This window comes from Cololabis saira, chromosome 2, assembly GCF_033807715.1.
Source record: "Cololabis saira isolate AMF1-May2022 chromosome 2, fColSai1.1, whole genome shotgun sequence".
NCBI classification, from domain to species: Eukaryota; Metazoa; Chordata; class Actinopteri; order Beloniformes; family Belonidae; genus Cololabis; species Cololabis saira.
Genome location: NC_084588.1, coordinates 9,696,246 through 9,712,313, shown reverse-complemented (window position 1 = coordinate 9,712,313; position 16,068 = coordinate 9,696,246). Strand labels below are relative to the sequence as shown.

Below are 16,068 nucleotides of genomic sequence, written 5' to 3'. Positions count from 1 at the left end.
AGATGTTTCGTGTTGACGGCTCTCTCTGTTGACGGTCAGGGCCCAGGTCTGGGCTCTGACCGGACCACTTCATTATCCCTCAGTTTACTTTAATAAACGTGGACACTGACTTCCCTTTTGATAACCGGTGCTCTAATGGTTAGGAAAGCCCAAATCTCTCCAGCGCAGTGTGCTACCGAGCTTTTTTAGCACCATTCAGCCTGAACAACGTTTCCTTTATCAGTCCAAAAACCCTTTTCTCAGGAGCGTTGTGGATTACCATGGCGCTCTTTTGTTTTCTTGTTTTTAAAGAAATCAAAGAGATCAACTCACATTTTTCCAAGCACTGTTTTTAAAAGGATGTCGATTAATAAAGATGCACGAAATTATAGTTATTCTTAAGCGCATATGTCTGTTGTAACTTACAGATCGGGTCACATTTTTTATTTAATAAAACAGTTTCACATACTTTTTCTTGCCACTGCACAGCGTATGAGAGCAAAGATCGTATATCAGAAGCACGCAGATGTCCCTGTGGTATTTCTATGGTAAATATTTATGGAGATCCTTACATGTGTTGCCACTGTCTATGAATGTTAAAGGAAGGGAGTGAAGGTTATGCCGGCAGAAAGCAGCCCTGCACGAGAAGAGACTGTCCTTTCAACCTTGGGAGAAATCCCAAAGTCCCACTAAACTCGCTGTTGCTTGGATTAGATGAATAAACAGATTAGGTTCAAACTTTCTTTCAACCCTCAGACCTTGTTTTTCCTCTCGTGTTTCCGGCACTGTGCACAAGCAGAGAGTCTAGATTACTCACCGGGAGGAAACTGTAAAACTGAGGTTTATGGGGAGAAAATTAATCTCTTGATTAAACTTCATCAATCCAGACGTGCAGTTGTATCGTAGCTGGTTTAGGATATTTTATTTTATTTAAGGTGTGCAATACAGTGCAAGTGGTTCCTCAGTTGGTGCTATTTGTGCTGTTCCTAAGCAGACTGACAGTGAGGATTGTTAAATATTTTAAATGAATATCATTAATGGTGATTAATCAAAGCAAGAACTGTTTAAGAAACTTTAAACTCTTTAATGTTACTCTTTCAGTCATACAGTTAGGGGGCACAGTAAAATAAATCAGATAATATATCTTACACCTAATTTAAAAAATGTATCTGTTAAAACTTTGAACATAACTTCAACAATACTAGGACACTGTCACTTGAGAGATACAGATACTGTTTAGTGTTTCTTTCTCCTTTATTCCCTTGGCTTTATTCACTGATTGTTTGCTAGATCAACACTGACTGACCAGCATGACTGGAGGCTTCGGTTTTGCTCTATTGTTCACGAAGAGTCAACTAACCAGCTGCCATTGTTTTTGCAGTCCATAAACAAATTAACAAGACGATGTTTGTGTGATTTCAATCTTTTAGAATAAACTTCGGTAAGTCACAGTTAGACAAGGGTTTTTTATTGAATCACAAGGAACATATTGTTCTCAACAGCTCTATATTTGTTTCTTGTCTTTACTCTCTGCCACTATCGGATAGAATGTCGAGTGACAAATAGACATCACGAATGAAAAAGGATCTAATAAACAGCTTTGTGCTAAAAAAAATACAGTGGTTTACTGTGGAATAATGCTCTCCAAAGCTGCGAGGTAGCAGTAACCCCCGAGCCTGGCAGTAAACTGGCTTTCCAACAGGAACCTCTGCTGGGTGCAGGAATGTAGTATGCATAGGCTGCAGAGGAGGCTGGCTATCTGACACTTCATTTGTACGAGACGCTTTGTGCTCTAAACTTGCTGTTTTGCCTGCTGGTTTGTATACAGACTGACTTCTGCGGGCTTAAGTGTCTGTGTGGTAGGGGGTATAGCAGCGTGATTTGTAATGCTGTTTATGCAGTCCATATGCTCCCAGTTTGACTCCTGTGTATCCTCAGGCTGATACAGTGTAGTAGGTGGACGTTTTATATATTTAAAAGCCCCCAACTGTGTCGGAGATCAAGCTCGTCTTGTAGATGTAGCGCATTCTTTTATACACTCTTACTCTTTCTTATCTTCTCTCTGCCTCTTGTCTCATTCCGAGTAGGAAGTAATGAATTACATATGAGTAGCAGAAAAGAAGCATGGTCCTGTGGATGAGCCCTTTAAGAGCAAAGTCTTGTCCTAATCCTGATGCTCCCAGGGCGTTTAAAGGCATGCCAGATTGCATTTGGCCTTCTAGCCCACTCCACTCCCAGCCAGCCACGCGCTCTTCCATATCAGTCTCTTTTCTGTGTCTCTATCAAGCTCTACTTCTATCCTACCTCACCTCTAGTAAGTGCTGCTAAATCCCACAAAGACAGGTTGAACAGTTCTGTTTTCAGTTTGATTTGGGTTTTTTTGAGGCTGTAGACTCTTTGTAACAACTTAAGCAAAAACGAGAAATAATCAAAACTTCACACTTGAATTATGCATTGAGCTTGAGTTTTGAAAAACACTTTTGGTTGGAGTGAGTGACAAATGCTAAACTTAAAATAGTAGTTTTGAAAAGCCCTTTAAATTACTTCTGTATTTACTTTGACTTTTTTCATCAATTTCAGATTTGTTAATAAACATTTGCTGTGACATTTTGAACCTGCAGCAAATCCCATTAGAAAGTGAACACGAGTCAATTCAGAGCTCGGAAAAAAGCATTTTCTACTTCAAACAGATGATGTCAGTAGCTGGCTGTATGGATGATTTGGTAACAAAAGAGTCTTTGAGGAGCAAAGATGGACGGTGGATCTCCACTTTGTCAACAGATATCAGAAAAAAGGATTTGCATTATTTGTCATTCTACAGAGCATTAAATTGGTAAATGGTTCAAGGAATATCAGTTTGTACAGGTTCAGAGGCTAAGTCTTAGCTGGGCTCCCATGATCTCCAACCCCTCAGAGGGCAGTGCTTTAGTAACTGTTGTTCATTAATAGCTGAAATAACCACACCGACCAGCGATTGCTTTGGCCAACCCATTCAGCATTTGACATTAAGGAATGCCTGAACCCAGGCTGTGTGACGGTGTGGGGTTGTATCAGCAGCTTTGGAAAAGCTCATTTACACCTCTGTGATGGCAGCATTCATGCAGAAAAGTACAAAGAGATTTTAGAACAACATATGATGCATTCAAGACCATCTTTTCCAGGGACGTCCATGCATATTTAAACAAAACAATGCAAAACTACATTCTGCACAGACCAAAGGCATGGCAGATGAAGAAGATGAAACGGTTACTGGGGTGATATTCCTTTCGTTATGACCTTTCCTGAATACATAATGTTTTGAGAATTTGTGTTGAAAAAATCCAGCAAAGATGGTGTCTTATTGTTGCACAATTTGAGTCAGGGAAGGGATAGAAGAAGAAGAGAATAGACCTGAAATCCTGAATATCAATTGCAAAGTGATAAATGCCTTACTGTCCCAGTTTTATTTGAAATGTGACACAGATGTAACTAATATATATGATAGTTTTATAGTTTATAGGATCAAATTAGAAGAAATACATTGGTTCATACTCACTGGTTCATACTGTTTGATACGTGTAGTAGACCTGGACTGGAGAAGTAGTGGGAGTGTAGTAAGGGGTCTTTTCTTGAGATTTTTGCCAACTTTTTATCTGCTTTAAGGATGTATTTTTATTACATTGTATGTGTTGTAACCTAACAACAAAAAATTGAAAAATAGAGAGTGCTCTCTCCAGCACTGACAATACCAATATTGAGGTAGAGAAAGTCTAAAAATAAAGCAAAGCGGTGTTTGCCTGCAGCATTAATATCTAAATCCCCCCTGCTTTGAGCACTATGAAACTGGATCTCTTGAATGACAGTTGAAATTATGGTAAGGGGGATAAACACTCCTAGACTTTTCTGCAGATTGCTTGTGATGCCTATCTTACATGCAGGAGGCATGCTGCACCTGCGGGTGTCAAGCATCATCAGCCTCAACTACTGAATGGTGAAATCGCATTTTTGGACTCAAAAACACGTCTTTCTGGTCAATGCATATGACTTAGTCAGGATGGACTCAGCTTGTTGCTATGCTTCTCTCCTAATTCTACCTTTCCACTGTTTTCTTTTCTTTACTATGTTTGTCCTCATGTCGTCTTAGGAAGTAGGCTCTTTCTACTCTTTCCTTCTCTTTCTCAGACAATCCAAGCTTTCCTTGCACTGCTTTGGGAGCCTGCATCAGTGTGTGCGTGCATTTTCCTGTACTTTTGGCATTTAGGCGTACAATTGGTACAAATAGTGCTGTAGAATGTGATGGCGTTTGCCAGAGGGTGGGGAGGGCGCAGCGTGCGCCAGGGAAATTGAAAGGGTTAGAGATAAAGAATAAAAAACCAGTGAACTAGAATGAAATAATCAGATAACCGAGATCTTGGTGGAAGCTCAAGACAACAGTATGCAAGTTAAATAAAAGATGAGAGCCTTGGATTGTCCTGATATAACATATTACCTGTGCTCTATTCAGTCAATTTCCTGCCCCTCAGCCAATATTTTAAAATGATTTGGATGATTCCTGATCTGTAGCAGCCACTCATCAGGCAAGCAGCGAAATCCCCTTACAAGTAAGTAAGTGAGTGCATGTTACGAGGAAAAGAGAAGGTGACAAAAATTAGACTTTGTGGACTAGAAAAAGATTAGAAAAGACGCTGTTTTCATTTGTATTTTCACCTACATGAGAGGCAGCATAATAGAGTATGCATGTGGTATCTATTACAAAGGAACAGCTTTCACGAGAGAGGAGCAACATTTTGTTTATCATAACACTTAGGCTTGTCTAGCTCAAAGCAAACAAGGTCCATGTCATAAGGGTTCACATTAGCATTAAAAATCGGTTCTGCACAATGCTGGTAATAACGGAGCCTGATAAACGGTCTCTGACAAAGACAAAGTAAAAAGTCAATTGACGGTAGAACGCATTAGTCAGTTATTTGAAGCCTGCTCAATGTGTCATCTATTGTGCCAAAGTTAATGAAAGGGTGAAGCAAGTCAGGAGGTAAAATAGAAAGACAGGAAATGAGAGAGTGCCGATAGACTGACAGTGAAGACATTCAGGAAGGGGGGATGACGAAAGCTCGGCTGAAGTCAGAAACACAGGAGAAAGAGCAGTGGGCGAGGATTTAGATTTTTGTCATCCTTGTTTGACTTCTAACTTCAGATGACTCCAGCGTGAGGACAAAGACTGTGGGGGTTCACCAAATGCACAGCAGAGTTTTCACTCAATTCTTTTTTCAGCGTTAATTATGATTCTAGTGTACTCTGAATCGCCCGTTTTCAAGCTGGCTTTCATGTGGCATCGGGGAGTTTTCAAAATTAAGCTGAAAGTAAAATGCTTCAGTGCAAAGTGAGTCCCTAAATCTGGCAATAGAATATTGATTCACGGTGTCTGTGCAGAAAATGAAGACTGATAATGTTGATGGGCACAAACTCTGAACTGCACGATATGAAATGAAACACGGATGTCATTCCAGGGTCACTAGGTTCTGCCATGTCCGGAGACTGGAATTTAAAAGTTATTTCAAATCTCTGGTTACAAGCTGCTGTAGCATGAAGTAAAACATATGTTCAGCCTCCAGTTTCTGTAGAAACAGTAAGCCAGGGCTGCCAAGGCTCAGGTGTTGGAGCAGTTGCCCACCAATTTGACGGTTAGTACATCGATCTCAGCACCTCCACATGCCAGAAGGGCACGTAGACAACATGGATGTGTCTTGGTGAGTGGAAGATGAGTTCAAAAAGGCACCATGTACATGTGCACAAATTTACCAAACAGTAAGATGCTCGGTGTTAATTATGTGTCGACATGCCTACCCATAGTTCCTTACATGCAGTGCAAAGCACACCAACTTCCTTAACCACCTCATTAACTTTTAATTTCCCATTTGAGCAAGTCAGGAAATAGAATGTAATAACTTTTGTCTGTTTGGTGACTGCAATCAAAGAAAATACATCACAACAGCCTCTGTGCAATAATCCTCATCAAAGCTCATATACAGAGACAGTGTTGATACTTTGGTTCATCAGACTATCAGTCTGTATTCTTTTTATATACGATACTTTACTCACAGATTGTTTGCCATGTTGGGTACAGTGGTCTCAGTGTTATATTTGACCACCAGAACCAAATACTTGCTGTTAACAACCTTGAAAAAAACCTGTTCAAATAGCATCTCTCAATAGAAAGTAGCTCAGCCCAAACCAATTTTGCTTCTTTCCCTCCCTCCCCTTCTCCATTTAGAGCTAATAGATGGGACCCCTACCTTAAAAATCAACCATGGCTCCGGCACAGTGGTTCTACAGTTGCCAGGCAACGTGAATGTGGCAGACAGGCGGTGGCATCGGCTGGATGTCCGCAGCAACAGTAAGGTGGGACTCTTCATCTATGTAACACCAACCACCACTGATTTATTTAATAAGCTGCAAGCGTTGTCACACTGTTTTCCATACTCTCAGATTTTGCTTGGTTTTGCTTTTAAACCACAGGTCTGTCTGTAATAAATGTTTTCATTGAACATCATAATATGAAACCTCTTTTGACTGCTTTTCATCCAAATTGTCCAATATTAGCTATTTCACATAACATAAATGAAAGCAATATAAAAGTACAGATGTAACTATTTTCTGGACTGCTAGTTTATATCCATGAGCTGGTCTCTTTGTGTCGTCTGATGTTACACATATAACAGTTATAAACTATACTTGTGCTGAGTGTGTTTTGTCAAAAAAGCTTGTGTGGTTGCCGTCCTGGACGGATATTGTAGCTGCAGTCATTCCAGGTTTGGTTTCAGCTTCAGTAACTCTGCAGCCTCACGGTGGTCAAGGGTGAAGGTGATGCACACTTTGACTTTGACACGCAGCAATAAACAGAGCACAGGGTTGTGTTTTTTTCTTTTTTGCAGATCTGACGTAGATCACCATTTTTCTTTCAGTGAAACTGAGTGAAGACACAAATTGTTCCTTGAGTTCAACATCTTGTTAATATGACTAATTCACGTCCTAGACTTCAAATTTCACCCATCGGGGTATATGAAAGCCCTTTGTTTTTAATACTCAGGGATCTAAGGAAAGATGATAGCGATTTCATGTTATTACATTTTCTGAACAACCAAGTTCAAACAGAAAATCATGTTAAGATTGAGACAGGCGACTGCAATAGCCCTCCTTTCACACTTTTATCCTAAAATCTTTTTAAGTGAATTAAATTATACTTAAATTAAACTTTTCTGCAAATAAGTGAGAATAGCCTGAAGTATTTTTGAATTTTTTTTTTCAGCATGTTATTTGGGTTGGATAAATGCGCTCGATTGGTGTCTAAAAGGGCCAAAATGATCACATTGACGGGGTTGAGCTACTGTACCACAAGCCAACATATAAGATGTTCAGGACCACTACAAATTCCTGGTGATTCTGCAGACAAATGGCAACTACAAGGAGGCTGCAAGGAAGTCGACCACAGCCAAGTACCTGAAAAGAGTGAGGTAGATCCTGAAGAACAATCAACACGTATGCCCTGCCAGTAATAAGGTGTCTCGCTGGTATAGTAACCTGGACACAGGAAGAGGTGGAAGCCACTGACATCAAGACAAGGAAGCTCCATACAATGCACGGAGGATTTCATCCCAAGTCCAACACCATGAGACTCTACACAAAGTGGAAAGAGGGAGAGTGAGCATCAAAACCACCATCCAGGATGAAACAACAAAGATCCAGGAGTACATAAAGAAAATGTCCCCTAAGGATACGCTCTTAAGTGGATGTCTAAGACAACAAACAATCCAGTGATAAAGGAGAAACCATCATAGATAGATAAGGCCTTTCCGTGACATGTGCTGTCATCAGATTGAAGAAGTGGCTAACATTGAGAAATCCTACCAATGGCTGGAAGAGCCTGGACTGGAGGACAGCATGGAGCCGTTAATCATGGCAACACAAGATTGGGCCTTGAGAGCAAAGAGCGATATATACCAGGGTCTTACACACCAGACAAGACCTCATGCCCACATAATAATGGTATGCAGGATGCTGGCAGTTTAAGCATATGTGGAACAAGACATCCAGTTAGTGGTTATAGTGTACAGAAACCTCTACTGAGTATGGCACCAAAGTCAAGGTGGGAGATACATCCACGGGTGGTGGAAAATGAAAGAACAAAGATCACGTGGGACTGTCAGATCCGATAAACTGGCCACGGCTAACCAACTGGACATACATGTGGTCGACAAACACCAGAAGAGAGCAATGGTGATAGACCCAATCCCAAGTGACAGCAATATCAAGAAGGGCCACGAGAGACTGGAGAAGTACCGAGGGTTGAAGGAGGAGATACAGAGGATCTGGAAGGTGTAGACAGCAGTGGTGGCAATAGTAGTTGGAATACTTGGACCTGTTTCCTCCAGGTAGGGAGAGCAGCTCCAGCAGATCCCAGGAACAACATCAGAAAAGTCCAGAAGAGCACAGTCAAAGGATGAGCAAACATAGTGTGCAGAACCCTTAAGCTCTCAGGCCTCTGGTAGAGGGCTGAGGTTGAAAAGGGCAACCTCCCACAGAGGAATGCACATATCAGTTTGTTCAGTTGCTTTATGTCACTGCTTCTGGTGCTGGTCCTCCAACAGATGTGGATGCAAATGTGATTGTACTCTTCACAACAGACTAACAGAAGATATAGAGCATCCTGCTGCATATATACATATACTGAAGGACCTAATAGTCCCAAGAAGTAAAGTCTGCTCTCTCCCTTCTTGTAGACAGTGTCACTGTTGCATCTCCAGTGAAGTCTGTTTTGAAGTCTAAGTGAACAGTGAGGTATTTATACGATCCTGTTGTGGTTCAACAGGACCATTTAAAAAAAAAAAAAAAAAAAAACTAATAAAACTGGCTAAAACAACTTATATTTTGAGAGAACATAACTGAGCATCCTCCAGTTTCACAGTAGCTACAGGTCCTTCTTTACTTTTTTTGAATGCTAAATTTTTGCATCTGTAAACGTCAATCGATTGTGACTTGCCTAAAAGTTCAAGTTTTATCTTTTCTGTCCAAAGGACATACTGTACTCCCAAAAACTTTGTGACCGTTTGACAAATTTCAGTCTGGCTGTTTTGCTTTTAACAGTAGAGTCCTCCCTCGATTGTCCAGTTTGACTCAAATAGCGACGTATGGTGTTATCTCATAGTGTTATCTCATGTTTACCTTGAATCTCTTTGGAAGTTGCTCTGGAATCTTTGGTTATTATTCACATTAACCATCTCAGTGCCATGGACCCTAAACTTCTGAATTAAATCTGCAGCTGAAGTCACAGAACTGTTAAGCTACTTGCAGATCGTCTTATGGCCTTTACCTTTAACACCATGCTCGATTATTTTCCTTTCTGATGTCCTCAGACAACTCTCTGATTTGTCCAAGATGGCTTCATAACTTTTTTTTTTTGTTTTTTTTTTGTTTTCAATAATTCTGTTGGACCACAGTTCAAAAACAGTGTCTGATTTTCATTCGTCAGTGAATCGTTATTACTTTTGTCTGTTTTAGTTTATTCAGTGACCATTGTGGGGGGTTTTCTATAATGGAATGGTAGCAACACATTTCTGTGTGTGTGATTTATTTATGTCTAAAAAAATAAATAAATGTTTTATTTCTGTGATGGACTGGCAACGTCTCCAGGGTGTAACCTTCTCACCCGTAATGAGCTGGGATAGCCTGCAGCAGACCCCGTGACCCTGCACAGAAAGAACGTGCTATAGAAAAGTCATGGATGGAAATATTTTATTTGTATGTTTCATTTGCTATTTTAATTGTGCATGTTAAGATGAAACAACTTCGGAGTCACATTAATCCATGCATTAACATGGGGCAAATTGTCTCAAAATGATAACAGTAGTCTGAATTGCATAGAGTGCTATTTAGCATTGAAATGTTATACATTACAACAGGGCTTATTCTGCATCACAATGGTATTATTCTAAATCAAATATCAATATTTTAATTTGTTCTGAATGATCAATAGCAGCTTATCCATGCAGGGGTTTCAGCTGCTTTTTGGAAATTTAAGCAGTTAAATCCATGAGCAATGTCACTTATAAATGTCACTTATGCACGAACATAATCTGCCAACTAAATGCCAAATAATAGCTAAAGAATAATTATCTCATTATAATTCTGAAGGATGAGTTTCCCCTCAATAGATTCATCTGAAATAATATCAATTATAAACTCAAGATTGTTGTGACTGAACTTGTTTTGACATGGTGTTTTGTTTTGTTTTCTTTTTTTTATATTATGTCATGTGTTTATCTCCCAAAATACCATTGGATTAAAAAGGAGATCTCATCCAACAATCAATATCTCCTTTAGTGTGATGTAAGGTGTCATGACCTATGTGCAAAAAGAAAAAAAATAACCAAGCAGATTAATCAAGATTAAAAAAAAAAAAAGAGAGAGATTAACATGGTTTAACCTGTTTTTCCTTTGTTTAAGAAATCAGTCATTAAACAGATTTGCCCCGTGGTTGGAATCAGCGCCTGCAGCTTTATTTATCAGTTTATTTGTTCAGACCAGTTCACTTGTGTCGTCTCTGCTGTTACCCCAACCAGCAGTGGAGTAATCCTGTATGTAGTAAAGAAATAAAAGTAAGTCACGTGCTGCTCCCACGTTTGTAATGAGGCTCTCAGTCTCAGAGCAACCGACAGCAACACAAGGTAGACGTCATGAAGCAAGGAAACGAGGGCTTTGCTTTCTTTCGTAACATCAATCTATACAACTGCTTGATAAATGCACACGTTTCCTGTCTCTCTCTGTTCAGGAAGTGCGTTTTACGCTGGACAGATGCTCGGGTGCAGCGGTGATGGAGATGGAGGGCGTGGGCAGCTGGCTGACCACGGAGGACCACTCTTCCTGTGAGGCCACGGGCGTCACGCCCAACACTGACAGGTACTTGAAACATTTCACTGGCCATACATGAACACCTTTTTCAAGTGCGACTGCTTGTGTTTCTAAAAACTACACCCTTTAAATACCTTATGTCTATATTGTGTTGCGCTAAATGATGTGTGTCTATTTGGGGAGGACATACATTTAACACTCAACCAATTTATACGTTACAAAAGAAAGCAAAAATCGAATTATTATAAATCAATAAATCCAATATTTGCTCATCTACATACTTTGAAATTTGATGATTTGCTTGACTATAAAACTATTTAAATAGTGTATAAAGTCCATAAAAATGTGCTTCCCCACTGATTTCAGAAGCTGCTTGAAGTCAGAAAGAGTTGGTTTGAGCTCAGGTGCACAGGATTGTTCACGAAAATCCAAATTCAGAGCAAACATAAGTGACAGATGTTGCTCTATTTAGGGATGGCATTTGTGAAACAACTGTGTTCCTTTTTCTCATGTTTTTAAATGTTAGACTTAGTTATGATCATTTTGTCTAATTAAGATTTGGAAACCTTAGGTTCAGGCTTTTGTCATGTTTTGTTAATTTAATGTTTCATGTTTCTAGAATTCTAAGTTGTTTTGTATCAAGTGTCTGTAAAATACGCTTTTGTTTCAACCTGCACCCTTTCGGGTGGTATTTTTTCTTTTTTGTTGTCTCCCTTTATAGCACCTTATGACCCAAATAAATCAATAAATAGAAAATGTCCTTTATATCAGTGGTCCCCAACCTTTTCTATACCGCGGACCGGTTTAATGTCTGACAATATTTTCACGGCCCAATCTAAAGGTGTAGCTGATAAAAACTAAATAAAATGACCGGCATTAAAAACTGTGGTATTTTCGCTATAGTAGTAGTAATAATAATAATAATAATAATAATAATAATAATAATAATAATAATAATAATAAAAAACATCATTTTTGAAGAAATAAAATGAAATAATGGAAATTGTAAATTACCTATAATATCAGTGTTTCTATAAATGTGTTTTTATGTTTGTTTTCTCATTAACGTTATTTAAAGCCAGGCTTTTATTTTATTGTTATATATTAAGTAGACCGATATTTAGTGCTTTTATTTTGAAGGCGTCTCACCGAGACCTCGTAAACATCCGGCGCTTCGGACTTTAACGGTATAAGTTTAACGGCAGTAGAAAGTTTGTCTGAAAGACTAAACTAGTATCAGGAATGCTGAAGTGGAGCCTAACTGACACAAAAAGCACCTGCTGATGAGGATTTGTGCAAATTTTATACCGTATTTATGTCCAGCTTGAGTTTGGTCGCTCATGTATTGTGGTAGCTTTATTGCCAACCGAGCGAGCAGCTGCATCGGTCTGTATTTAAGTTAAACTTATATGAATGTAGAAAGACTAACTATTTTATTTTATTTTATTCCTTTATAGCTCTTACGGTGTGTTTGCAGTGTATTTACATCCAAGGAATAAAAACATTGTGAACCATCAGTTTGAGAGTCATCCACCATCAGTCGGGGATGCTACAGAAATTATTTTCTAATAAAAAAAAAATTATTTTTTATTTATTTTTATTTTTTTCTCTCTGTGCGGCCCGGTACCAAATGACCCACGGCCCGGTACCGGGCCGCGGCCCGGGGGTTGGGGACCACTGCTTTATATGGTTAAAAAAAAACACAACCTTTGGATTTCAACCTTTAAAGGACTCTTTTTGTGGTATCAAGAAAACACCCTATTTAACTTATCTAAAGATAAAAGAAAAATGATGTAGCTATTATGAAATAATTATAATTTTTTTAATAGCTTAATCTTATTAAGGCCTAAAACTGAACATAACATGAAAAGGCTTGTCTGTTGGTAAGAAGGAAACTATCTGAGACACAGGATATCACTTCTTTTTATTTTATTTTTTTAAGACTGACATTTCATCAGAACAGCTCTACATAATCTGATGTTGGTTTACTTGCCCCTCATCCTCGTATCTACGTTAGTAAAATCCTTTACATTCTCCTGTCAAATCCTCACATAGTTTAAATGCTCACTGCATAAATGTGACAGATGACAAATGTAATCTGTTTAGAATAATTTGCTATTTCGTACGTAGAAGAAGGTCAATCTTCACTTGGTCTGGGTTGGCTGCGTCCACTGCAGCTCTTCTCCGCCAGCCATGTGTGCAGCAGGCTGCCGCAGCTCCACCTGTCACACGCTTTCAACTTCTTCCTCATTCAATTTTATTGAAGTGCTGTAATGAAACTCAGCACCCAAAACGGTTGGGGAAATCCATGCAGCTGGAAAGTTTATACAAAGCTCCGACTGCCGTTTCATTGATGGATTGCTTAGAAAAGGAGATCCCAAGCTGGATTAACGCCAGTGCATGACTGCAATACAGCTGTGTTGTTTGTGGGGAGGCGACTGGTAAATGTTACTAGGTCTGAAGCTGTAAAATTGTAGTCAATAGTTTTTAATCAAAAAGAAACAGTTTATAAATGATGATGACTCTTAGTTGCTATTAGGTTTGTTGAAGAGACTGTGTGGTTGAAAGGAACTAAAACACAATCCATCGTCCATCAGAAAAATACATCTTGATGCAAGTCATTTATTGCATTTAATAGTATGTCAGAAAAAAATGCCCTCTGTTAAATGTTATGTGGCTGATCAGTTTGCAAGAATTAAAAATTAAAACAGTAACTACTAAAAATGTGTCTGTAGCAGGGTGGATGCTACGGGGGCCCGCCCGAAGGATGGAGAGACACGGAGTTTTGTGCAGACCCTTTATTCTGTTAAATCACCAACACCACACACAGTGCAGAAGCACACCGCATGACAGCAGCTCCTCCGAACCCTTTTCTGCTGTCCAGCTCCGCCTTATAAGGCAGGCAGGATGGAGAGATCCACTCAGGCGGATGGGACACAGGTGCGCGTGTCCCATCCACCTCTCCACCCTGCCACAGTGTCTATGTCCAATGTTTCAAAAAATGTCGTGTCTGCCATGCACATTGATGTGTGTGTAAGTGTGTGTGTGCCTTTGTGTTTTAGACACCTGAACATGAGTCAAGTGCTCCAGCTCGGCGGGGTGAACGAGGACATTCCCTACATCTACCCTCAACTTCAGCACAAACATTTCACCGGCTGCATACGCAACCTCATTGTGGACAGTAAGGTAACTGACTACATCGTACAATGTCACACATGCACACCGACACATGAGCAAACAACCATTTCAACATCAGCGAGCAGGCTGAAATTCAAACTCACACCTGCACTCCAACTGATAAATGGATTAGTAACAACGTTCCACCTTCACAGTGCCCTTGTGTGTTGTAAGAAGGGCATTTTATACTTTTAACTGCAACCTCAAAGTATTTTCAAACCAGCGCTCGCAAGCTTTTAGAGAGTGGGATGGAATATCGGCCTTTTCTGCTTCTGCCCTGTCTGACTTCAACCTTCTGGTGTTGTGTTGGAGTTTAAAACGTCAGGAGCTTCATTCTCCCCCGTGACAATGCCCAAGGCCGACCCCAACTGAGCCAGAATCGTTTTGTTGAAGCGAGGTCTCTGGTGTGAAGTCCATGCATGAAACTGCAGCCTTCTGAATCTGGACGTTTCGGTGAACTTAGGACTTACGGTTCAGTTTTGCTCATTTCATTTCAAACTGGTTGACTGTGCTATAGCTGACATTCATATAAAAAAAGGTAGACAACCAAAATATACAGACACTAAGTTTTCTGAACAAAATGTGAGATGTTTATTATTACTTTTTTATTTTTATCTACCTCATTTTTGTCCAAAAAAAAAGAGATAATTGTGATTTATATTTGAGACAACCTTGTTGTCTAAGGCTTTAAGGTTTAAAGTGTCAGGAAAATGTATTTTTTTTCTTTCTGTCTTTGTCTTGTCTTTTACTTCACAGGGTAAATGCAACCTTAGATGAAACTGAACACATTGACGGGGTCATTTTCTCTTTTTCTCTTGAAAAACTACGTCAAAATGCAAAACAAATCTGTGTGGAAAAACCGAGTCACTAATAATTAACAGCCAGTGTGATCCCCTGCGTACGATCGAAGGCTTGCTGCTTTGCTGGGCTGAAGCTTTCAGACGTATGTTAACAGTGGTCTTAGGAGAACAATTATTGGTTAACCATCAATCAGGGAAGGCTTTTAAAAGGCCCTTTCCAATGAATCTGGAGTCGCTCATTTTACAGGGAGAACGATTGTGTGAAAAAGTAAGAGTGTGAAAAACTTCCTTTCTCACATGCTGCTTCAGAGTTTATGCCTTTTTCTTTTCATTAGTGATTTAAAATGCAAGAAGTCAGCTTTCCTCCACAGCTTTTAAACGTTGTAGGATAAAAAACCCAAGGCTATGTTGACAAAAACAAAATCGCCTGGTATGCTTTATTTTAACACATGATAGTTTATTAAAAAGTTTTTCAATCCCTTTCATAATATAATAAAGATCCCTGCAAAATTAGCAAAATAGTTGTTGGTGAGTTTGTAAAGATGTTCCATCCTTGATTCATTGACCGCTACTTCACTATCAAAAACGGAAACAACCCAAATAGAAAGTTGCAAATGAAAGGTCTTTAGAAGAACCAGGGTGCAATAGTTCACCCATTTTCATTATTATCCTGATTCAAATCAAGTAAGAGCACAGGTACAATTATTCATAACTTAATCTGAGTTTTTACGAGCACAAGCAAAAGAACAAAACAACCGAACCTGTTGCAGTATTTTTATGCATTAAATCAAATTAATGGATTAAAGTATTTGAAGTTATATTTATCATAAACATCCCTTACTTCCTCACCATCATAAATGACAAATAAAAGTAAAATGATAATGTAAACAATATCACACGTCCATGTTCCAATGTGACCATGCAAAAAAATGGAGAGGGCTCTTCTGTCTCTCAATGATTATATACAATATATCTTTTTAAAAATTAGGTAGACTCACTTTTGCTTCTATGATTATACTTAACCTAATAGGACATCATTATAAAGGAATAAACAAATTAATTGGAGAAAATCACCTCTTAGAGGTAGGTAAATCCGCCGTGAGAGGATCAAATATTCCACCAGATCATGATTCAGTAGCTTCTAGAACCACCGTGAGCAGAAACAGCTTGACAAATCATTTTCTGTTACAGCGTTAGAAGTACAGTACTCAAGTTTCCCAGGCATTTG

At 39.2% G+C, this 16,068-nt stretch overlaps 1 protein-coding gene across 1 annotated transcript in view; it reads left to right on the top strand.

Moving 5' to 3' along the window:
• Positions 1–16,068, top strand: part of si:ch211-186j3.6 (neural-cadherin) — a 361,581-nt gene that overhangs the window by 258,578 nt on the left and 86,935 nt on the right. The window contains exons 28-30 of the mRNA XM_061737325.1: positions 6,230–6,357; positions 10,784–10,911; positions 13,926–14,049. Of these exons, the coding sequence (XP_061593309.1) occupies positions 6,230–6,357; positions 10,784–10,911; positions 13,926–14,049 (380 nt within the window). The remainder of the gene's footprint in view (positions 1–6,229; positions 6,358–10,783; positions 10,912–13,925; positions 14,050–16,068) is intronic.